Below are 26,500 nucleotides of genomic sequence, written 5' to 3' on the forward strand. Positions count from 1 at the left end.
ATGCACCTTGGCTTTGTTTGTGGATTTATTCTGTATTTGAAGAGTTATTACCCTTAACTTCATAAAAAAATTGCAATGTTAAACTTTTGTATGGAAATCAAAATATTACTTTGTTTACATTTTTTGCTTCTTTTTAGCTCACCTGAGCATATGCTCAAGGTGAGCTATTAGGATCACTCTTCGTCCGGTGTCCGTCGTCCGTCGTACGTCATCCGTTGTCCGTTCACACTTTTCAAACGACATCTCCTCTGAAACCATAAGGCAGATCATAATGAAACTTAATAGGGATGTTCTGTGTGTGAAGCCTTCACAAAGTTGTTCAAAGAATTCCATTCCATGCAGAACTCTGGTTGCCATGGCAACCAAAAGAAAAAACTTAAAACATCTTCTTCTAGAAAACCCAAAGAGCTAGAGCTTAGATATTTGGTATGAAACATCTTCTAGTGAGTGTCTACCAAAGATTGTTCAAATAAAAAAGCCCTGGGGTCAAAATTGGCCCCGCCCAGGGGGTCATTGATTTTCCCTACATGCATATAGTAAAAATTAAAAAATCTTCTTTTAAAGAACTCCAAAGAGCTAGACCTAAGATATTAAGCATGAAACATCTTCTAATGAGTGTCTACCAAGTTTTGTTCAAATAAAAGCCCTGGGGTCAAAATTGGCCCCCGCCCAGGGGATCATTGATTTTCCTTATATGCATATAGTAAAAACTTAAAAAAATCTTCTTCTAAAAAACCAAAGAGCTTGAGCTTAGATATTTGGCATTAAACATGTTCTAATGGATGTCTACCAAGTTTGTTCAAATATAAGCCCTGGGGTCAAAATTGGCCCCGCCCCAGGGGGTCATTGATTTTCCCTATATGCATATAGTAAAAACTTAAAAATATCTTCTTTTAAAGAACCCAAAGAGCTAGACCTAAGATATAAAGCATGAAACATCTTCTAATGAGTGTCTACCAAGATTGTTCAAATAAAAGCCCTGGGGTCAAAATTGGACCCGCCCCAGTGGGTCATTGATTTTCCCTATATGCATATAGTAAAAACTTAAAAAAATCTTCTTCTAAAAAACCCAAAGAGCTAAGCTTAGATATTTGGCGTAAAACATGTTCTAATGGATGTCTACCAAGTTTGTTCAAATAAAAGCCCTGGGGTCAAAATTGGCCCAGCCCCAGGGGGTCAATGATTTTCCCTATATGCATATAGTAAAAACTTTAGAAAATCTCTCTTTAAAGAACCCAAAGAGCTAGAGCTAAGATATTAAGCATGAAACATCTTCTTATCAGTGTCTACCAAGTTTGTTCAAATAAAAGCCCTGGGGACAAAATTGCCCCGCCCCGGGGTCATTGATTTTCCCTATATGCATATAGTAAAAACTTTAAAAAAATTCTTTTAAAGAACCCAAAGAGCTAGAGCTAAGATATTTAGCATGAAACATGTTCTAATGGATGTCTACCAAATTTGTTTAAATAAAAGCCCTGGGGTCAAAATTGGCCCTGTCCCAGGGGTCATTGATTTTCCTTATATACATAGAGTAAAAAGTTAAAAATCTTCTATTAAAGAACCAAAAGAGCTAGAGCTAAGATATTTAGCATGAAACATGTTCTAATGGATGTTTACCAAGTTTGTTCAAATAAAAGCCCTTGGGTCAAAATTGGCCCTGCCAGGGAGAGGGGGGGGGCAAAAGTCATTGTTATTCATTATTTGTGTATAGTAAAAACTTAACATCATGAAATATCTTCTAATGGGTGTCTTCCAAGTTTGTTCAAATAAAAGCCCTTTGGTTTAAACTGGCCTGGCCCTGAGGGCCTATGTTCAGGTGAGCGACCCCAGGGCCATTATGGCCCTCTTGTATGAAAAATAATTTCATATTTGGTGCTTAGATGGTATGGCCTTCATGAATGAATGAAAAACCTTTTAATCATATTCAAAATATTTAGGTTAAGTCAGTTAAATAACAATTTTGAAAAAAAAGATTAGGCAGGTTTGATGTCATAAAACCATTAAAAAATGCAGCGTTTGATGTCATATTCTTTGAAGCATTGGTTGGATTTTTTTGGATAAAAGTACATAAAAAATTGATGTTACGTGATCTGAGAATGTTTTACATTTTAGTGATTTTTCACAATTTGAAGTATCGTAGCTTTTATATAAAAGCTATGTAACTTGTTGCTGTTTTCCACTCACCATTAATTGAAAATTTGATTATACTGATTAATACAAAGATGTGACGTTTATTTGCTTTCAAATGAGTAGAGTATAGGTGCTTAACCAAATATCAGAGACCCTTTTACCTTTAAATTTTTGAAAATATTTGTATACAGTATTTCAAAATAATATTTCGTAATTCTGCAAGTAGGAAGAATAAAAAAGAATTGATTATGTCACATTGTTGAAATGAGACCCACCTGATTTGGTGTTATTGGGGGTTGTTTTTTTTGCATGCTCTTCCTGTACAATATACAATGTACTGTAGACGTTAGTGATTAATAACAAACATATAAACAACATAACCTGCAATAATGTACCATAAAGCACTCAAAATCATGTTACATTTCCATTGTAATGAAATTATGCAAATGTGATGGTAAGGAATGTTAACATTGTTTGGCTATTTGTAATTCTAATCTGCAGCAAAAAACTTGAAGAATTTGACCATTTGCTTCCCATCATATTTGAGAATATGATTATCAAATCTTGCAAACATTGCTTTCGTTCTGTAACCTAGTCATTATATAAATTATATAAGGAAAATCCAAATTTATGGCATTAACATAAAAATCATGTGCATTGGTAAATTATACTTCTATTTTACCGCTATGGCTACAAAGTCAAGATAGAGTTCCAAAATGTTGTTTGTTATATCTGTTGATATAATCAATCTTTATACAATTAAAGTAATACAGTACAGTGCTGTATTTCAATACATCAGATCCACATAAAGTTGGTTTTTTTTGGTGTCTCATAATCATTGTGGGTTTGAATCCCTACAGGGACTTTGGATTCTTTCATGTGAGGAAGCTATCCAGCTAGCTTACGGAATGTCAGTCTTTTTACAAGGTGCACGTTTGTGTCTGAAATATAGCACGGAAGGGCACCTGAGGTCTTCCTCCACCAGTAAAGCTGTAATGTTGCCTAAAGACCTATACTGTTTTGGTATGTCGTAAATTACAGATGGCAGTACCAGTGTTTGGACTCCCCACCCTTATCTGCCCCTGGACCCCTACTACAATCCTGAAAAAATATTATTCATCACTCTAAGGCTTACTATAAGGTACCAAATACAAAACCACTGATGAAATTATATAAAAAAAAATTTCCAATATCAAAATTATAGTTATAGATATAACCATAACATTTTTTTTCAGGGTTGTAATAGGGGTCCAGGGGCAAAAAGGGATGGGGTGTCCAAACACTGATACTGCCGCCTGTGACGTAAATCCCAATCAAACAAACAAACAAATATGAGCCGTGTCACGACAAAACCAACATACATTGTAATGGGTTTGCGACCAGCATGGATCCAGACCAGGCTGCGCATCCGCGCAGTCTGGTCAGCATCCATGCTGTTCGCTTACAAACCCTATAACAAAAAGCGAAACTGATAGCGAACAGCATGGATCCTGCGCGGATGCGCAGGCTGGTCTGGATCCATGCTGGTCGCAAACCCATTATGTTGGTTTTGTCGTGACGCGGTTCATATATATTTTACTGTGCTAATTAAAACAAAAAATTGTAATACAATGTAATAACCATATCAAGTTATGAATTTGCAGTGTCATTTTTTGAAGGTGATACCTGATGATTATTTCCTCTTTTGACATAAAAGTTAATATATAATTGAAATTCCTTGACCAATGCATTTTGTATTTGTGTTATTCAGGCAAATGCCAATCAGAGGTCAGGGAGGGCAGGAAGAACAGGTCCAGGGTAAGTCTTGATATCTATATAACCTTTAACCTGCTAGATTGTGTAATGCATTTGCCCTGTGTTAAATTTGGAACAGTCCATTCAAAATATGATAGTATCAAAGTAAGAAATATGATCACCTATCAACAGTATAGAGTGGGGACAGACTGTGCGCTTATTGTGTGTGTGTTTAGTTTTGTTTATACTCTGCGCTGGAGTAACCATTTGTCCGAGATTTATCAGCATCCGTGCCGGTCCACTGTTGAAGTCACATCATGGACATCTTTTCATGCAGAGTCTTCCAGGAATGTGTTCTTTGCTTTGTTGGTGGTTGAAGGAGATGACAATACTATACAAGGCATCAGCTTTCCAATGGCATCTCTTAACAAAAACAACCCTTGTTAGCACTCCCCTCCAAAGTTAGTCACATCAGGTCAACCAATCATCTCTGGTAACTAAGATGACTTGACCTTGACCTGCCATGTGACTTCTCATTGGTTATTTGTTCCTTACCGCTCATTTAGTAACCAAGTTGGATTAGTAGTCATTCACTTGTGAAGAAATTGGTAATTATTGGTTAGTTATCCAGGAAAGTCAGTGTGATTGATGGGCCAAAAAAATGTGTTAAACTTGACGTTTTAAACCTAAACAATCAAACTGGTTAGTTATCCAAAAAAGACAGTCAGGTGAATTGACCACTATTATATGAACAGAACTTTTTTTTTTTAAATCGATGTCAAAACAAAGAAAAATCTCAACAAACCAAGCAACCAGCAACATATTGATGACTTTCATTTTCAGACAAGCTTACAGATTATATACAGCCAGGCAGTATAAAGATGAACTTCTCACGATGACCGTCCCTGAAATACAACGTACAAACCTCGCCAATGTTGTACTACTGTTGAAATCCCTTGGTGTCCAGGATCTGCTGCAGTTCCATTTCATGGACCCACCACCTCAGGTTTAAAATCTTTTATACTACTATACGTTTACTATTTTTCTGTAAGGATGTCATTTTGTGACTTGTACAAAAAAATTAAAGAAAATAGATTTAATTAGGTATAAAAACAGTTTTTATCACAATGTCAATCCTATTGTTGTGGATTGTTAGAATCAGTTTTAGTTATGATTTAACTCATGAACACAAGGTCTTTTAGCCAGTCTGTTCAGAAGAAAAATAATTGCCACTTCATTGTTGTCATCTTTATTGTTATCATAAACTTTAATGAAGGTCATTATTCAAATGTTTTTCAAAGGTATGAAAACAAAATTTGGAATACTTTGGGTAGTGCTCAAGGTGAGCTAATGTGGTCACCATGTTTCTGGCACAGAATCTCTTTATTTAATAATTACCTGGCCAGTAATAATGAAACTACACAGAAGTTATCTTTAAGTGATCCTTTTTAAAAGGAATATTCTGGTAATTGAATCTTGTCCATGTAGACCATATCCTTTTCTGAGCAATTAAGTGCCATCATGGCCATCTTGTTGCAAAATTTAGGACCCTTGACAAAATTGGAAGCCATTTTGAGGGTCATTATTCAATATAATTATTTAATATGAAAGTCAAAATGAGTAAACATAGTTATGATTGTGATGAATTGTCAAACTCTGTGACATATGTGTAGAAAAATATTATTGTAGCACAAATATCAAAATCATTGTTATAAGCTTATTATAAACATAAAAATATGTGAATTGTGAGATATTTTTCTCTAATCTTTAGCACATGTTATCTTTGTATTGACCCTCAAAATGGCAGGTGAGGTTGGAAAGTAATACATGGTATGTTAAGAGCATTCTTAATTGAATTGAATTTAATTAACTTTGAGAGATAAACAAAATGTCTTCTCATCCTTAAACATATACTTGAAACAGAAAATTAAATTATTTTTGTTTCAAGAAGATATCAGTATTTGAATAATTCATTACTGGAGTACATGCTCTACAAAAAATGATGACTATTATGTATTTACTATGCAAATAAGGTAAATTATATTACTTTAGTAAATTTTAATTACTTTAGTAAAGTTGCAGGGCTTGTATGTACTTGTATCAAGGAAAAATCTTTCTCTTTTGATGTTGACTTTTCACTTAAAATTATTTTCTGACATTTTTTTGCATTCCCTTTGATGTAACTGTAGAAGATGTCAGATTATTGTTTTGTCAGAATTATTATTCTAAATGTTGAAAATGACCTTATGCAAAGCTTTTCACTCAAATATGTCTTAAAATAGCACAAAAATAAGACTTTTAACTTTTTTTGTGTATATTTCTTCATTATCTTTTGCCCATCTTTCTGTTTTAAAGTGTTCATGCTAATATTTGCAAGAAATTCAAATTTTATGATTTTAGGCTTTTTGACCAAAGTGGAGTTCCTTTAACAAAACTATTCATCAACATTAGGGAAAATTAAATTCAGCATCCTATTTTTATGCTCCCCGAAAAAATTTCGGGGGAGCATATAGTCGCCGCCTTGTCCGTCCGTCCGTCCGTCCCCTTTTCTTGTCCGGGACATAACTTTGAAACAACAAGAGGTATCAACATGAAACTTTGTAGGTAGATAGATCTCATTGAGTAGGTGTGCAGTGCACAAGAACCGTAACTCTGCCTTGCCTATTTTTTTAATTATCCCCCTTTGTTTATTTTACACTTTGAACTTTGTCCGGGACATAACTCTAAAAGTATAAGAGGTATCAACATGAAACTTTGTAGGTACATAGATCTCATTGAGTAGGTGTGCAGTGCACAAGAACCGTAACTCTGCCTTGCCTAATTTTTGAATTACCCCCTTTGTTTATTTTACACTTTGAAATTTGTCCGGGACATAACTCTAAAAGTATAAGAGGTATCAACATGAAACTTTGTAGGTAGATAGATCTCATTGAGTAGGTGTGCAGTGCACAAGAACCGTAACTCTGCCTTGCCTAATTTTTGAATTATCCCCCTTTGTTTATTTTACACTTTGAACTTTGTCCGGGACATAACTCTAAAAGTATAAGAGGTATCAACATGAAACTTTGTAGGTAGATAGATCTCATTGAGTAGGTGTGCAGTGCACAAGAACCGTAACTCTGCCTTGCCTAATTTTTGAATTATTCCCCTTTGTTTATTTTACACTTTGAACTTTGTCCGGGACATAACTCTAAAAGTATAAGAGGTATCAACATGAAACTTTGTAGGTAGATAGATCTCATTGAGTAGGTGTGCAGTGCACAAGAACCGTAACTCTGCCTTGCCTAATTTTTGAATTATCCCCCTTTGTTTATTTTACACTTTGAAATTTGTCCGGGACATAACTCTAAAAGTATAAGAGGTATCAACATGAAACTTTGTAGGTAGATAGATCTCATTGAGTAGGTGTGCAGTGCACAAGAACCGTAACTCTGCCTTGCCTAATTTTTGAATTATTCCCCTTTGTTTATTTTACACTTTGAACTTTGTCCGGGACATAACTCTAAAAGTATAAGAGGTATCAACATGAAACTTTGTAGGTAGATAGATCTCATTGAGTAGGTGTGCAGTGCACAAGAACCGTAACTCTGCCTTGCCTATTTTTTTAATTATCCCCCTTTGTTTATTTTACACTTTGAACTTTGTCCGGGACATAACTCTAAAAGTATAAGAGGTATCAACATGAAACTTTGTAGGTAGATAGATCTCACTGAGTAGGTGTGCAGTGCACAAGAACCGTAACTCTGCCTTGCCTAATTTTTGAATTACCCCCCTTTGTTTATTTTACACTTTGAAATTTGTCCGGGACATAACTCTAAAAGTATAAGAGGTATCAACATGAAACTTTGTAGGTAGATAGATCTCATTGAGTAGGTGTGCAGTGCACAAGAACAGTTACTCTGCCTTGCCTAATTTGTGAATTATCCCCCTTTGTTTATTTTACACTTTGATCTTTGTCCGGGACATAACTCTAAAAGTATAAGAGGTATCAACATGAAACTTTGTAGGTAGATAGATCTCATTGAGTAGGTGTGCAGTGCACAAGAACCGTAACTCTGCCTTGCCTAATTTTTGAATTATTCCCCTTTGTTTATTTTACACTTTGAACTTTGTCCGGGACATAACTCTAAAAGTATAAGAGGTATCAACATGAAACTTTGTAGGTAGATAGATCTCATTGAGTAGGTGTGCAGTGCACAAGAACCGTAACTCTGCCTTGCCTAATTTGTGAATTATCCCCCTTTGTTTATTTTACTTTTTGAAATTTGTCCGGGACATAACTCTAAAAGTATAAGAGGTATCAACATGAAACTTTGTAGGTAGATTGATCTCATTGAGTAGGTGTGCAGTGCACAAGAACCGTAACTCTGCCTTGCCTAATTTTTGAATTATTCCCCTTTGTTTATTTTACACTTTGAACTTTGTCCGGGACATAACTCTAAAAGTATAAGAGGTATTAACATGAAACTTTGTAGGTAGATAGATCTCATTGAGTAGGTGTGCAGTGCACAAGAACCGTAACTCTGCCTTGTCTAATTTTTGAATTATCTCCCTTTGTTTTTTTACACTTTGAACTTTGTCCGGGACATAACTCTAAAAGTATTAGAGGTATTAACATGAAACTTTGTAGGTAGATAGATCTCATTGAGTAAGTTTGCAGTGCACAAGAACTGTAACACTGTCTTGCCTACTTTTGGAGTTATTGCCCTTTGTTCATTTTGACACTTTGAACTTTGTCTGGAACATTACTCTAAAATTATAAGAGATATCAACATGAAACTTTGTAGATAGATAGGTCTCATTGGGTGGAAGTGCAGTGCTTAAGAATCATTACTCTGCCTTGCCTCATTTTGAAGAAATTGCCCTTTGTTTATTTTTACTTTTTGACTTTTGTCCCGGACATTACTTTAAAACTATTAGAGATATCAACATGAAACTTTGTAGGTAGCTAGATATAATTGGATAGAACTGCAATGCTTAAAGAACCTAAACAAAGCCTGGTCTAATTTTGGAGTTATTGCCCTTTGTTCATTTTTACACTTTGACTTTTACCGGGGACATAACTGTGATATCATCAGGAAACTTTATAGATAGATAGATCTCATTGAATAGAAGTGCAGTGCAAAAAAACATAACTCCGCTTTGCCTAATTTTGGAGTTTTTGCCCTTTTTTTATACTTTCCTGTGTCCAGAACCTTCTCGGGGAGCATCACCCGGTTCAACCGGTTCTTGTTTTATAATATGTACCATAAGTTTATAAAAAATGTTGTGTTTTTCATTTTCACATGAACAACAATATTTATATGAACAATATTTACCTATATGAATTAAATGTACTTTAAACCAATTATATATGATTTTTATTTGCGCTGAAATATTTTTACGATTAATGCGAGGGAGTGAGGGATGAGTTGGAAAAAAAGTTAATGACTTTTTGTCAATGGGGGTGACTATCTGAATAACATTAATACCATCGTGAAATCAAACTTTTTTGGCTCGTTAATTTTTTTATGTATATGACCTTGATGACTTGCGCATTATATAACTGAAACTGCCATCTGAGTTTTTGCCTTTTAGTTTTTTTATCTGAATTTAATTAATTTGATTTGTTTTTGAACTCACATCATACACTATTTTCACTGTATTTTTTTAAGTGCTAAAAAAGTGGTCTTGACTATATGCCATTTAAACAGTCATCACAGTCTGACCTGAATCTATTGGTTGTTGCAGTCAGCAGAGGCAAGGATTGTTTAAAAATCTTTGATCTATGTTTAATGAAATTAATGTGTATATATTATACTAAGAACATTCTTTATTTCAGGGGTGATTTAACGATTCTCCCCACTAATGAAATGCCCAATAATAACTAGCCCTACTTTAGTGATGATTCTTTCTACTTTAGTGATAATTTGCCCCATCTTACATTAAACATTTTGTATTTATTTGGATTGAAAAATGCATATATGGTTTTGGGATGTTTGGCATAAATTTGGTACATAATGTATATCTTTTATATATATTTTGGTATATGTATATCATGTCCGATCTGTATCTTTTGAACCTGATGGAAGGAGATTGAAACAACTTGGCAGAAATGTTAACCATATTAGAGATAATCTACAGATGGCCAGTTTAACTCTCCTAAGGTTAAGGTCAAGGTCACACTTAGTATCATAAGGATAATTAAGCAGTGCTGTTGTTAACAATTATTTTGAAGTGGGGTAAATCGTTACTTATCTGGGGCAAATTGTCACTAAAATGGGGCAAGTCGTAATTAGGCCTGAATCATCATTGGAACCAATCATTATTCATTTCAGGATAACATATTAAACTCCATGTACCAGTTATGGATCTTGGGAGCATTAGACAATACAGGGGCGTTAACTCCGATGGGAAGAAATATGGTTGAGTTCCCACTAGATCCAGCCCTCTCCAAAATGTTGATCAAATCTCTTGAGATGGAGTGCAGTGCTGAAACTCTCGTAAGTTGTCTTATTTAAACATTTGTAAATGGTCTTATTCTAAACTTTTGTAGAATCCTTAATTTACACTTTATAAAGTTCTTAATTTCAACTTTTATAGAGATCTTATTCTAAACTTTTGAAGAGGTCTTATTCTAAATTTGTATGAATGGTCTTAAATCCCTGTCAAAGACAAGGGGATAAAGATTTGTTGTTGTCTGTCTGTTTGTCCATCCTTCTGTCTTTCCAAGCTAACATTTGAATACTTACCATAGTTGCTACAGGAACTTTTGAGGACAAATTCCAATCATAATTGAGGTATTTGCAAATCAGACTTGAAAAGTGTATTTTCAGGGGAGACAACTCATAATGATGATCCCTGATTAAAATTTTTCCCCAAGTATCAGCTGAGGGGAGTTAAATAAGTTTGTAGAACTCGAGGGTTTAACTCAAATAAGGAAGATAATTTAACCTTATTTTGTAATATAATCCTTTTTACTTAAATACATGTGGCCCTCTATTCTTATAAGAAGTTATGGGAACTCCACTGAGGTTTATAAGGCTAAAACTATAAAAACTTTAATTTTTAACATAGATCAACACAAGCAATTACAACACAAATATCAATATGATATAACTAAGAAATATACAAGAAATACATTGAAAATTGTATGTTTGTGCAAGTTTCGTCCGATTTGAGTGAAATTTTGTGTCATTTTTCACTATTATAATAATTATTCTGGAAAAAAAGAGCCAGCTAATGACATGAATTTTTGCCAATAAGTTATAAGTATAGATTCACATAAAATAGAGTAACAATCTGAAAATATTATTTCCAGTCCCGGCATGTCAAAAAACCTCAGTGAAGTCACTTTAATGCAATTCGGTGTTTATCCCCTACTTAATTACAAGCTTTATATCTGCTCTGACCCATGGTATCTTAGCCATTGTGTATATTTCGTTCATACTTTATTTTCTACCCACAGTATATGAGCCGTGTCATGACAAAACCAACATAATGGGTTTGCAACCAGCATGTATCCAGACCAGCCTGCGCATTTGTGCAGTCTGATCAGAATCCATGCTGTTAGCTTACAAACCCTATAGCAAGTAGAGAAACTGATAGCGAACAGTAAAGCCATTATGTTGGTTTTGTCATGACGTGGCTCATATATTCTATCATCCATTTTGATACTCTTGTTATATGTTCTGTACATACTACATTATGAAGATAAATGTAGTATATACAGAATATATACTTTGGGTAACCAACGATGGGTTTGACCTCAACATTCTTAATTACCATTTTTGCCTATGGGTAAAGGTTTTTAAACAAATAGTAAGAGCAAACATTTACATGTTGACTGAGCGACTATTATCATTCAAATAACAAAAGTTTATACTGCAAAAAAATGGGGAATAATCTTGAATTCTATAGATTATAGAAAATAACCAAGTGCTAAGGACTAAGGACATTGCCCCAACACCCCAAATCCCCCCCCCCCCCCCAAGTAGATAAGTTGTAATAACAAGATAATAAAAAGTCAATTTCAAAAGTTATATTCTACAATAAAAGATTTTAAAAGCTATATTTTACATAAGAAAAATTGAAATTTATTCGGATTTAAAATATGGTGAAATTAAAATCTAGAAATTTGTTACCTAACAAAACATTGTATTTGAATAGTGATAGTGTAATTTAAAAAAAATCTCAAAACTTAATTTGTTTTGATAATTTTAAATTGCATTAAGAAAATTTAAACAAAAAATCTCAAGGCTTAATTTGTTGTGATAATTTTAAATTGCATTACATAACAACAGTTATTGGTGTTAACAGGTCATCTTTATCAACAAAATTTGATTTGAAATAGTTTATGTTTTGCTGCCCACAAAACAATCAAAAATTGTATTTCTAATTTAGTTAGGACAAAAACTTATTGACTATCTCAACATCACAATAACTTGTTTATTCAGTAGATGTTTTACTTTTATGTTTTGCTTAATCATCAAAAACATATGATGAGATGATTGATAAAAATTCGGTGAATATCGGCGATAAGTACATTATTTATTTTCCGCACCACAAATTCAAAATATCAGCACAATTAATCAAATCTCTCGTCAAATTTTAACACCCCCTTCTGCACTTTTACTTTAAGATATTTACATAAAGATTCAAATTTTCTCCTTTCAACTTTAATAAAGGGTTTGTCAATTTCCCCTCTTTTAACTTTTATAAAGGGGTTGTCAATTTCTCCCTTCTTTTTTACTTTTATTAAGAGATTGTCAATTTCTCCCCTTTTCTTAACTTTTATATAGGGAATGTCAATTTTCCCCTTTCTTGACTTTTATTAAGGATTGTCAATTTCCCCCTTCTTGACTTTTTATATGCGGTTGGTCAATTTTCCCCTCTTGACTTAAATAGAGATTGTCAATTTTCCCCATTTTACTTTAACATAGGGTTTGCTAAAGGTAGAGCCTCACAGATTAATGACAACTGCTTTTATCAATAATTATTATCATCTCAAAACAATTAGATTATTATATTTATAAAAGAAAGTTCATATTTGAATAAAATGATAAGTACATACTAAGTAAGTTTTTCTCTAATTTTATTTATCTTTAAATATAGATACAAAGCATATGTACTGAAATTGTTTGGCAATTATTGAGCAATGAATTTTTGATATATCTACATATATAAAGCTCCTGATTTGTATAAGAAAGGATCAGTGTGTTGATAAGAGGCTATAAAGTGACATCTTCTGAGTCGTGAAATGGAAAAATATTTACTTGTACCAGGTGCATACTGGGGCTTGATAGACAGAATATCTTTTTATCACATACGCTTTTGTGACTCCATAAAAATGGTATTGCACAGTCTTGCACATATATATATATGTATATATTTGCGTTACACTATATAAACATGGGAACGTCGTTGGTTCTACTCAGGTGCCCGTTTGTGTCTGAAATAATGCACTGAAGGGCACCTGAGGTCTTCCTCCACTAGTAAAGCTGGAACGTCCCGATATGACATAAACTGTGTCGATGTGAGGTAAAACCCAAAAACATACAAACAAATATGAACATGTTGTAAAGAAGCCCTAAATGTTATAGGGTTAATTTAGTATTGGCAAATCCATGAAAGGGTGGGTTTTTTTTTGTAAACAGTGATAAGTAGAATATTATATTCATATAGCTTTGTTACTAAAATTATTGAACTTGTTACATAAAATAATATAAAACTTGCCTTAGGCTTGTATATTTGAATTTTATTCAAGTCGGTCAATCATTAAAATTCGATATTGAATCTAAACTCATTCAGTATATTCTATTTACTAAACAAAAAACAGTTATGACTACTACAATGTACAAAGCATTTGGATTATATAATTATCGTAAAGCTAACATGCAGTCAATTTCATGATTTTCTTTTTGAAAATTTGATAATTGTCCCTATACATAATATTATAAACTTCTGTAAAAATATCAAGTGTATAAATGATACAGGGATTTAACAAAGCGTAAAGCACAGATATCCACAAAAATTACATATAATGATAAATCAGTCAATTTAATCCGAATTAACCCTTACAGTAAAAGGGCTAAAATCATTACTATATAATGATAAAAATAGTCAGTTATGATGGTAGAGATATGATTATTTAAATAGTTAGCGATACTGCATAAAAAGTTCATGCAAAATTTAACATCTTTTGTATTTGCCCTCCATGATTTTGTATCTGATGAAATCAGTTTAAACAGAGAAGGAAAAAAAACTAAACAACAAACAAAGCCTAGAACACACAATATAAAAGGTATAAAGCTTAACAGTAGTGAACATTTTTTATGAAAATCAAAAACAATTAATATATATTGTTTCCATAATTAATGGTCCTTTTTAGAAAGAGTTCATATATAGAATGTTAAGCACATTTAAAAAGTATGTAACTATGAACCTGAACAAAATATTGTGGTGCTTTTATAAGTAAGTTTTCAACCATTTGCAAGTTTTTGCATTCACACCATTCACTCAAAAGGAAATATACCATCAATTCATATTTCCTTTATACAGGCATTATGTAATTACTCTTTTTCCAAATTCAAACAAAAATTTTGTAAACTGCAGACAGCAGATATAGAGCTTTATATATTTTAAAGGAAACAACTTTTAGCGGGCTTAAATTGTGAAATGTATTGATTAAATCTTTGTAAGTCACACAGTATCCATTTAGATAATACAAAAAAATGACCCCACTTTATCTAACTTTTAGCTGGCTATTTATAAAAAATGTTGATTATAGATTTGTTCCTATGTCAAGCAGTATCCATTAAGAGGTGTCCATTAAAAAGACAAACAACAAACAAACCCCACATTGTTTAAAGAAAATCACTTTTGCCGATTAATTGTAAAGAAATATTGATTATAAATTTGTTCCAGAGACATCTTCCTCAGTTACACAAACAGAGTCCGTTTTAAGTTCATCTCTAACTGTTTCACTTTCTTCTGGATGATCAGTAATTGTTGCATTGCCCACATTATCTATATTGTCATTACATATACAATCTTTAATATCGTCTTTTGTATCGTCTTCTGCATTACTTTTATCTGGTGTTTCAGTTTCATTTATTGGATCACCACATTCAATAGTACTAGTTGTTGTATTTAGCTCATCTGGTTCTACTGAAGCTTCTAGAACTTTTGGATCATCAGCTTTGGCAGGTTGTTCTTCAGGTTCATCGTGAACGTATGCCTTGTTTTCCACAACAGTGTCACTATTTACACTCTTCTTTTTATCGGTCTTATCAACTTTCTTTTCTTCTTCAATAGCTACAATAACCTGAATCTTTTTTCTTTTGGTTTCTATAAGCGGGTCAATCTCCTCGAACTGTTCAATTAACCTGACTTTGTAGTCCTTGTAGATCACGTAGGTTAGGGCAGCAATACAGGGGATTAGAAAGATTGTGCCTGCTAGAATTCCGATGATAATTTTAAGGTCTTTTATCACAATTTTATCGCATTTTTTGTCAAGAATCTTGGTATTATTTTCATAAATAGCAAGACAGATTTTAGACCGTCCTTCAAGCTCGTGTTCCAGGGACATTGAACGTTCAGAAAAGTGTAGAATTGGTGACTCATAGGTGATATAGTCGTCATCATCATAGATTATCATTTGAAATCCATAGATAGGTTTTGATTGGTTGAAAGTCCAACTGAGTTCTATATTGCTACCATCTACTCTAACATCAAGTTCAAACTGGTTTGACGACACACAGGAAGCGTCACAGTCTAGGGTACAAAGTACAAGACTGGTTCCAGTTCCAAGGAAAATTAAGGAGAGGAGCAGTCTTTCCATTGCTTATTACACCTGAAAGAATATGAGAAAAATAAATGAATTAACATTAACTTAACCAGTTTTGTTTGCATCAAGATCCATTATTGTATGTATCTATAATATAATAATTACATTAAATACTTACAAGTTCAGCAAAAAGAAAGAAAAATGCAATTTTTGAATGACTATAATGTAAAGTAAGTTACATTTGAAGTAGATCAATTAAGGATTCTTGGTTTTATTGAGTCTTCACATGGGATGAAGTGAAAAATGCAACAACTTACACCCCCACTTCAACAAGCGTACAGTCTATTGAAACATAAAAAAGCATTTGAATCAATATTCTGAAAGGATCATAAAAATAAAGCACTGATGAGCCAAAATATTTCAAGAAAATCAACCTTTGAAGAAATGTACTTGTATTATAAGAAAAGTAGAAATATTCACAATTCAAGAAGAAATTACATATTATATGAAATTAACGATTTAATGATTTTGCAATATTTATCACCTTATTCTATTGCATGCCTAATGCAATAAAAGCATTTTTTGAATAGTCTGTCATCATTTTGATAATTTTCATAGATTGTTTTTGCTGTTGGGAGTGTTTAAAGTACTTTTTTTTTTGTTCTGAATTGACAATATTTTTACTTTTTAAAATATTCAAAAAATTTCCATCAAATAATCATGAATGTGGAGGCATGCTGCTTTAAAAATATGCCACAAGGAACACAAATACAATACAACTATATCTTAAATGTTTTTAACTTGTATTAGTTTTTAGCAAAAAAAATGAGAAAGAAAAACAGTATTTTCAAACTTTGTACCATGCTACTCTTTTAGGAATTTTTTAAAACAGCAAAAAAACAACAAAAAATTTGGAATGAATATTAAAATATATATACCTAAGAAAAAATACAAATCCTTCTTTGCAGTAATTTTATCGATGGGCAACAAATATATTTCTTCTAAAGGGTCTCCACTATAGATAAAGGCACAACAAATGAATTTCTGATAAAGGGTCCCCACTATAGATTACAGTAACAGTTAGATAACAATTGAGTAATAGATTGCAATAAAGTAAACACGGATTAAAGAAGAGTTACAAATCTGTTACGCAATATTGAATCTAAACATCATTGTGCAGTCAAATCCCAAAGGCATGATGCATTGATAGAAAGGGTCAGAAAGGAGCAAATGACAGGCTATTCTTATCAGTTGTGGTTTGAGAAGATAACCAGCTGCATATCTCTGACAGAAGTTTAAACAGTTAATTAAAGTACCTTAAGTTTGGTGTCGGAAGATGTGTTGAAGTTTGTACTTATATAAGGCTAAGATCACAAGCTTTTCATTTGACTGTAAATAATGTTGAAAATCGGACAGTAAATTGCAATTTAAAAACAGCATTATTTGTATTGTTTTAGCACACCAAGATTGATTTCACTCACAATTCAAGACATATAACTCTTTGTTATCATTCAATATTCCTTGGTTATTTTTGTAATTCAAAAAAGGCATTGTTTACTGGTGTAAAGTATAATACTAGAGTAGATGTTAAGGGAAAACTTAATTGAATCATAAAATTTAAACTTTTGTAATCTTAAAATATTATTTAAAAATAATAATTAAAACAAATACACACAAAAATGAGGGACACTGATCTCAATTTTGAGTTATCTGCCCTTGAATTTGTATTATCTATTATTTTTCTGTTTTAAATGACAGATAATTGATCATTACTGATTATAAATTGTCTTATCAAAAATAAGAAAGGCCTTATTTTTAGCTGTGAAGCTATAATTTGTTTAGCTGCATTGGCATTCAGGCATTGTCAGGTTGACCATTTTTGTTAAGGTACATCTAATCTCAAAAACTTTTATAGCTATTTACTTAAAACTTGATGTACATATTTTTTACCATAATAGGATGTCATTTCCAAAGGATAGATATTCCATAAATCATTTGATGCTAAGTTATGTCCCTTTTTGCACATTTTTTGCCTTTGTTAACCCCTTTTTGTCCATTTTCTCTAACATAACTTAACAGTGGAAAACATCCTCTGACCTGAACTAAAATGTGTTTTAAGACAGGTAAACAAAAGCTGTCAATAATGTAAGAGTGGCTTTGGGCTTTTAACCATTTTAACCACCAACCTACAGTCAATATTTACCAATTTAATAAGGTTTCACACCTTCACTGCAAGCAGCTGTTAGGGACATTCCTGTGACACTATCTACATATGAGCCGTGTCATGACAAAACCAACATAGTGCGTTTGCGCTATCTGATCAGGATCCATGCTGTTTGCTTATCAACTCTATTACAAGTAGAGAAACTGATAGCGAACAGCATGGATCCTGATCAGACTGCGCAGATGCGCAGGCTTGTCTGGATCCATGCTGGTCGCAAACCCATTATGTTGGTTTTGTCATGACACGGCTCATATATATATATAGAGCAAGATTAACCTTAACATCCAGTCAGATAAGGCACAATATATTATGAATAGGCTGCTACTTAGTTTATCATTTCCAAATAATTATTATCTATTCCTCTTATTATTTGAAATATTTGCTTTTCTTGTCAGATGCTAGTAAGTAGATAAGCTGTAATGTATTTGTCCTGTGGTAAAATTTGAACTGTTCATTTGTCATTAGTTTGAGATATTTGTATACCCATACATGAATTAATATGAGGTGGGATGCCACTGGGGAATTTGGTCGGGATCCCACTAGGATAAGGTAGGGATCCCACCCACATCCAAGTGGGGTCCTTAACAATTTTCCCAGTGGGTCCTCAGATGGGATCCAAATTGAAATCCCACTGGGATCCCACCCTCATCGTAAGTGGGATTTCTTGTCAAATTTTCAGAAGGGCATTCCTTGAGCCTTGTGAATTAATATCAAATTTAGTAAATTATTATGAAAGAAAAATCACATACAGGTCAGTGCCTTTAATGTCATATAAAATTAAAAATTTAATTAGTACTTAAATTACTCTCCATTAATTTGATCATATCACTTTAAATTGGTCATCTAATTAGTGCCATTAAATGTGTACACTAGTTATGCCCCCTTCTTAAAAAGGGGAAGAATACTGCCCATTAATGTGTTGCATCCAGTCCTGATTGTTAATAGATTGTTGTGTGTTGTACATAACTTTGTAATTTATGGATAGAAATTAAAATAATTATGCATAGATATGAGGTTTATTTAAAGACATGTAGTGAACCAGCTTAAAGGTCAAGGTCACGCTTGAATGTCAATGGTCATAATAATGATAGTGCATTGATAGTGATGTTACTGGTCCATATCTTAGATCCCATGAATTGATAGATTTTAAAATAACTTGGTTTAAATATGAGATACTTGAAAATAAAAAAAAATTGTGAGAACAAGTCTGTAGCTCACAAGGTGAAGGTCACTTAGATTTTAAATGTAAAATTTCATAAAAATTTCATAAAAGTACATTGAATTAACCCATTACTTCATATACACGCCTTTTAACGCCTTTTTCACCCCCCCCCCCCCTTTTTGTTGTCTCAAATGATGAAAAAATGCCTTATTTAGGCCCCAAACACTTGTTTTTGTTTGAGAAATGTTGTTAAAAAAATTGACCTCTTTTTCGGCGCGGCCCCCCAACCAAAAGATACATCAGGGGGTTGCCAGAAGGGGGATGTGCCCCCTTCTGTTTTGGGGGGTTTGAAGGGGGGCGGAGTCCCCCTCATCGCCAAGAAAATTTTGGACTTGTGAGAGGCTGTAAATGACCCCAGATTGATCATAAGGTAACGTGTAACCAACGCTGAAAAGCATTTGACTCTATCTCAATCCATTGATAAGTTGCAGCACTTTGAAATCAATTTTGATGGAAAAAATCAACGCAAAATAGTGATTTTTGGCAATTTTGAGATGTCCCCTCGTTGCCATGGTAACAGAAAATTTAAGTCTGAGCATGTTGTTGCAAGGACAATGGTCCAGTCAACATTTGTGCCAAGTTTGATTAGTGTTGAAGCAGTTTTTATAGTATTATAGCAATTTGAACTTGTAACGGGAGACTTTTCAATGAAAACAGCCATTTTTCACAAAATGCTCATGAAGCAATGGGTTAACTATTTAAATATGTGATACAACAGTCATCATGCATATTTATTTTTTGAATTATTTGATTTAATAATTTTGGCAGGGTCATTAAGATTGTTTCATCCCCAATTAAAATGTTCATTTTAATTTACCAACAATCTATGGGCATTTCATTCTCTATGTATAATCCAGCTTTATTTGTCATCCAATGAAAACGCTGTTTTTCTTAAAAATTCTCTGTGTTAATTTTCATAGTAGAACAAAAGTCGATACTATGTTGAATACCGTTTATGGTAGCCTTCTATTTTTCATAGTACTTCATAGAACCTCGTAGTGACGTAATTAAGTGAATAATAATGAGGCCAAATAAAGCGTGACACTAAGCATGTTAGTATTCATCCGTAGCTGTTCTACAGAAATTGGAAACATTCTCCAGTCGCTATCCTATCACTCCCATCGCTCCCATCGATGTTTCTAATTTCTGTAGAACAGCACGATTGAACACTAACATATACACTGATCATTTTCTGGTGCCAGATTGTACCTGAAATGATGTACAGTGGGCACCTTTTTCTCCACCATTAAAGTTGGAAAGTTGCCATATGACCTTTTTAGTGTCTGCTGTCATTAAAATCAAACAAAAAAAGAGGGTTCTTAGTACAAGGGATTTTTATATTACTTCTACAGCTCAGCTGGAATTCACTATTCCTTTCATAATCTGTTTACATCAATATTGACAAATAGGGATGTCAAAAATTTTTATGTAAAAGCTTTGCATAGATTCGCATTCAACAGACTGAGTTTAAGTCAATACAGTCTATGATTAGAGTTATAAATGACCGAATCAATAGCAATGGAAGAATAAAGATGTATACAAAATGAGCCAAAATTGTTAAAAATATGATTAATTGTATATAGAATTTCAAATATAATAACATTATTTAATCGTTTAATGAATGCTAAAAATCAAAAACATTCAATTTTCCATAACAGTTACAAGTTGAACGTTCAGTTGTGCGAAACATCAATTTACGTACAGGTTCAAAAACGAGATAATCAAAACTTAAATGACAAACTATGAAAAATATATTCTGACAAAAAAATGAGCACGATTGCAGAACCATGTTCATCACATGAGTGCTTCATAACCTAAACATTCTATTTACTATGCTGCTTGGGATAACGTTTAATTCTTCTATATTGCAATAAAAATGCAAAATATAATAACGGAATAACCTGCCCAACCCATTATATCATGATAGTGTGACCGAATAATGTAAACGTTATCGTGTTCGACTTATACAAGAATTATATAGTGTAGCTGCTTTATTATATATTTGTTTACAATGTTTTATTATCTCCCTTCTTTGGAGGAGCGGCTAAAAATATTTGCCATAGTGCAAAAGTCCTTAATTTACAAGTAAAAACATAAAATGGACCATCAAATGGGCATAATTTGATATGTGGAGATATTTTAAAATTTTCATCCAGTATAAAATTTATCTTATTACAAATTTTATGTCCTTGCTGTTAAAAACTAATTGGCTAGATTGAAATCTGATGCTTTATGTAATGAATCATTTTCCGCCTGAAAATAGCCATATAATTGGCACGTTGTAATACAATATAATTATAGTGTAAATGTTTGACCTCATTTCATGACACTAAAGGGCTAACTTATTCTTTATGAAATGATATGATTTATAATTTGAAGGAAAAAAAATCATTTATATTGTTAACTGAAATGAAAATTATATACAGCTTTTGGGTAAAACCTGATATCATAATTATGATGAGATGACTCAGTGTAATAGTAGCAAAATTATATGAGCCACGTCACAACAAAACCAACATAATGGGTTTGTGACCAGCATGGATCCAGACCAGCCTGCGCATCCGCGCAGTCTGATCAGGATCCATGCTGTTCGCTATCAATTTCTCTACTTGTAATAGGGTTGGTATTTAGCAAACAGCATGGATTCTGATCAGACTGCATGGATGCGCAGGCTGGTCTGGATCCATGCTGGTCGCAAACCCATTATGTTGGTTTTGTCATGACACGGCTCATATGCAATTTCATCACTTTGACCGAATATTTATAATGTTTACGAGTGTTACATTCAAATTGAATGCAGTAAATCATTCTCCATTTTCCATCAGATAATTATGGTTATTTAAAAATCGGTGAATGACAGCATGAGTGAACTAGGTGGCATTAGATTAACAATTTCATTAGTATGCACGACCACCATCATATCTAAAGAGATTGGTTTCATAATATACAGAATTTATTTTAGTCCAATTATGTAGGAAGCTTTAATTATAGAACCAGGCCAGCCTGCACCTGTGTGTGACTAAACTTCAAATTTTATTTTGATATCATACGATTTGATAATGGACGCTGGATGCTGGCATTAGTCCATTTATCAGGCTAAAAGTTAAAATGGTATATAAAAGAGGGTAAATAATTATGCACCTTTTTCAATGCAGTAGCATCGGCTGAAGGACGGGGTGCATTTAAAGCCCAAGCCAGCAGAGCGAGGGAATTAATAAGTCTGAGGACTTTTAAAGATGTTATGGCATGATAGAAAAAAAGGTGCATTAGTGCTATTTTTTTGCATAGGAATGTACATGGATGTCTGAATCAGTAATTTTGCTTTTTCTCAGGCAGCGTCTGGGTCTAGTCAAGTTTCTTACATGTCACATTTAAATATTTAGCTAAATAAATGGCCCGTTCAACATATTATAATCAGGCACAATTTTTACTGAAATGTCTTATTAAGATTGCCCAGGATTTACACCTTGGTCTTTACAATACTATCATGTTTCTGTTAAATGTGTGAATGAAAAAGCAGGAAATAATGCAATAAGCTAAAACAATAGACTAATTAAAATGTGTATATTCTTTTAAAATAATTGAAAAATGTGAGAAAAAAATATTTTGAGCTTATAAATTGATGCAAATTCTTTATTTGATGAAAGTAAATTTCACTAAATGAAGAAGATCATTTAAAATCCCTATTATTATTATACTTTTGAAAAATTGATCTTTTTTTTTTTTGCTCTTCTGTGTATAAGTTTGTCGATTTTTTCCTTTGACCAAGGCATTGTAAACATTTACTGAAATTCACAGGTCAGTAACAAAAAAAGTCAGAAAATAATATGAAAAAAACAGCACTATAACACCTTCGGGGCCAAAACAGTGTTATCAGTGTCTTGACAGCCAAAAAGAACATGTGCTAATTTTCTTGCATGGACGTCAAATAATTTCTCTTTAAAAACCATTCAAGTAGGGTGTCTACACAGAATATGATACTTGCATTCAAGACTTGGATAGGTGTAGATGGAGCCTAACTCTTTATAAATTGAAATGAATTATTTTGAAGAAAAAAAAATCATTTATATTGTTAACTGAAATGAAAATAGTAGCACAATTATATGTAATTTTATTACTCTGACGGAACATTTACAATGTTTATGAGCGTTACATTCAAATTGAATGCAGTGAGTGAACTGGCTGGCATTAGATTAACAATTTCATTAGTATGCACGACCACCAACATTTCTAAAGAGATTGGTTTCAATATACAGAATTTATTTTAGTCAAATTATGAAGGAAGCTATCATTATAGAACCAGGCCAGCCATACACCTATGTGTGACTAAACTTTAAATTTTTACAATTTGTATCTTGATATCATACAATTTCATGATTATGAACGCATGTTGTCCAAAAACTGGATTCTGGCAAGTCCATTTATCAGGTTAAAAGTTAAAATGATATATAATAGAGGGTTAATATGCACCTTTTTCAATGCAGTAGCATCGACAGAAGCAAAGGGGTACAATTTTAAAGGAAGACGGACAAAACCCCACCAATCAAAACCCCACACCTCAAAATTTTATAGAGTGGACAAAACCCCACACCTTAATTTTACAGAGTGGACAAAACCCCACACCTAAATTTTACAGAGTGGACAAAACCCCACACCTTCAATTTTACAGAGTGGACAAAACCCCACACCTTCAATTTTACAGAGTGGACAAAACCCTACCACCTTAAATTTACAGAGTGGACAAAACCCCACACCTTAAATTTTACAGAGTGGACAAAACCCCACACCTTAAATTTTACAGAGTGGACAAAACCCCACACCTTAAATTTACAGAGTGGACAAAACCCCACACCTTAAATTTTACAGAGTGGACAAAACCCTACCACCTTAAATTTACAGAGTGGACAAAACCCTACCACCTTAAATCGATACACTGATACACAGAAGAGCAAGTAGAATCAAAATGAATTTTAAATGATCTTGTTCATTTAGTGAATAACTTTCATCAAATAAAGAATTTGCATCAATTTATAAGCTCAAAATATATTTTTTTATCACATTTTACACTTATTTTAAAATTATGTACACATTTCATTTACTCCATTGTTTTAGCTAAATTGCATCATTTCCCCAGCTTTTTTATTCACATATTTTACAGAAACATGATAGTATTGCGAAGAAAAGGTATAAATCCTGGGCAATCTTAATAAGACATTTCAGTAAAATCATGCCTGATTTTATGTCAATGCAAGGGCCATTTATTTAGCTTATCTAAATGTGACATGTAAGAAACTTGACTAGGTGTAGAAGCGGCCAAATAATATCAGTGTCTGGACAGCTAAAAACTTGTAGAAAAATAGAACGTGTTCTAATTTTCTGCAAGAAATTATCTTCATGGATGTGACATAATTTCTCTTCAAAAAACCACCCAAGTAGTGTGTCTTCATTATGCAATACAAGAGAATATGATACTTGCATTCAAGACTTGAATAGGTGTAGACGGGCCCTTAATATATTGAAACTGATTTATTATGCTAGAGCAATATGCAGTCTTACAGTATAATGTTTTGATAATGTAACTATTTGGGCTGTCATGGCAAGTTATTTTTACATGTCACCCTTAGTTACACATATTAAAAAAACCCTGCAAGAACAGCACATGATCCAGTTATTTTATCCCTTAATGCATGTTTTCTCCTCTGTTAATGTATGTGCATAATTTTTATAGAAGAACTAATTTTAACATAAAGGAATAAAATTTAGATAATTATGAAAAGAATCGAAATACGTAAATTATTTTAATGAAATGAATATTTGATATACATGTATATATATGTATAATACTATATATATTTAACAATTTAGTTAATTATAGTAAGATAAATAAACAAATTTTAGGTACCATATTTAATATTTTGAAACAATAAAAATAAAAGTAAAACAATTTATTTTAGATACTTTAAATACTGAAAATATAGTTACAGTATGCAGTGACAATTTCATATCTGAGCTGTTTGATTAGTTATTAACTGTTAAGAAGAGTAGATTTTAGCTAACAGAAAAAAAGTTTATATTTATTCTCCCATAAAAGAGTTGGTTTTATATAATTTATACGTACAGAAAGTACAAAAAATACAGAAATATTGTAAGCATCAATTTTGTGTAAAGAAGATTCTTGTTAAGTCGTAGAATTAGTTCAGCAATATGATCTTTGTCTACAAAAGGGTTTATATATATTGAATTGAAAATAATAATTTTGATGGTGAGATGAAAATGATGTAATTTAAAAGAAATGAAAATTCGGATTAGTATTAATTGATGAAAATTTATAACAAATATGTATATAAAAATAATTTAAAAGTAGAAATGAAGAAATACAGTAACTTGACACCAATGCAGGTTGAGTAATTTAATAAATATGAAAATTGAATAAATTCCTGATATTTTCTAATAAGATAAATAAAGTAAAATAATATGTCAATAAAAGACAAACCTTTTTGTGTTTTAATCCAGTAGTTTACAGAGTTTTAAACTCTGATTTTTCCCAATGGTTAATAATTATTTTACAGTGACTGTTTCCTTTCAGAATTGAATTGAAACAAAATGCTTCAGCTTCAAAATGTTTATTTTTATTCTGAAAAAAAAAATAAAAATAAATATACTATTGATAAATACTAAGTGAAAACTTGATTTATATCCATATGTCTTTGCTAAAGTGTAACTTTCAAGTACTAAATCTCATTCAAATATTATAAAAAAAAAAAGAATTAAAAAAAAATAAGATAAAATTACTAAACAAGGTGTTAAATGACTATTGAGGCTATGATTTCAACCACAAATGAATATATAAAGTACCTTCAGGTTTCTTGTTGTTTTAGTTTTGAGACACTTTAAAACAGTTTTCGATTATTTACACTATATATGTAGATCAATATGATAATTACAATCAGCAGTAACACACCTTCCCATCCAGACGTTTTTATCTTAAATGTTGATCAGGGTACCTCAGGCTAGTAGAGAACCGAGTGAAAAATTTTAGGGTGGTGTGCAAGAATTAAACCATAACTTTATGTTCAACGTTTCCAAATACAGTGTTATGTGTTCGCTGTTAGATTTTTTTTCTGTTTATATAGAGTTTAAATTGCTGAATTGTTTTGAAAAAATGTTTGTTTAATGTAAACAGCAGATGTTTGATTATCATATTGCGGATAAATTGACCTCTGATATTTGAGCCATGTCATGACAAAACCAACATAGTGCGTTTGCGACCAGCATGGATCCAGACCAGCCTGCACATCCGCACAGTCTGATCAGGATCCATGCTGTGCGCTATCAGTTTCTTTACTTGTAATTGAGTTTGTAAGCGAACAGCATGGATCCTGATCAGACTGCGCGGATGGGCAGGCAGGTCTGGATCCATGCT

General features: G+C 32.6%; 2 protein-coding genes across 8 annotated transcripts in view; one reads left to right on the forward strand and one right to left on the reverse strand.

The window, feature by feature from the left end:
* The window catches only part of LOC132750924 (pre-mRNA-splicing factor ATP-dependent RNA helicase PRP16-like), an 85,770-nt gene that overhangs the window by 30,376 nt on the left and 28,894 nt on the right, over nt 1-26,500 (forward strand). The window contains exons 18-20 of the mRNA XM_060740999.1: nt 3,881-3,927; nt 4,708-4,870; nt 10,182-10,346. Of these exons, the coding sequence (XP_060596982.1) occupies nt 3,881-3,927; nt 4,708-4,870; nt 10,182-10,346 (375 nt within the window). The remainder of the gene's footprint in view (nt 1-3,880; nt 3,928-4,707; nt 4,871-10,181; nt 10,347-26,500) is intronic.
* Nucleotides 13,545-26,190, reverse strand: LOC132750922 (uncharacterized). 7 transcript variants are annotated; one of them, XM_060740994.1, is made up of 3 exons: nt 26,022-26,187; nt 25,571-25,711; nt 13,559-15,697 (listed from the first exon to the last, which is right to left on the reverse strand). In XM_060740994.1, the coding sequence occupies exon 3, from the start codon at nt 15,683-15,685 to the stop codon at nt 14,753-14,755; it is 933 nt and encodes a 310-aa protein (XP_060596977.1). In that variant the 5' UTR covers nt 15,686-15,697; nt 25,571-25,711; nt 26,022-26,187; the 3' UTR covers nt 13,559-14,752. The 7 variants fall into 7 exon arrangements, with proteins under 7 accessions (XP_060596981.1, XP_060596980.1, XP_060596979.1 ...); XM_060740992.1 differs by having other exon boundaries at nt 25,933-26,186; XM_060740993.1 differs by having other exon boundaries at nt 26,039-26,183.

This window comes from Ruditapes philippinarum, unplaced genomic scaffold (genome assembly GCF_026571515.1).
Source record: "Ruditapes philippinarum isolate M1 unplaced genomic scaffold, ASM2657151v2 ctg795_1_1_1_1, whole genome shotgun sequence".
NCBI lineage: Eukaryota > Metazoa > Mollusca > Bivalvia > Venerida > Veneridae > Ruditapes > Ruditapes philippinarum.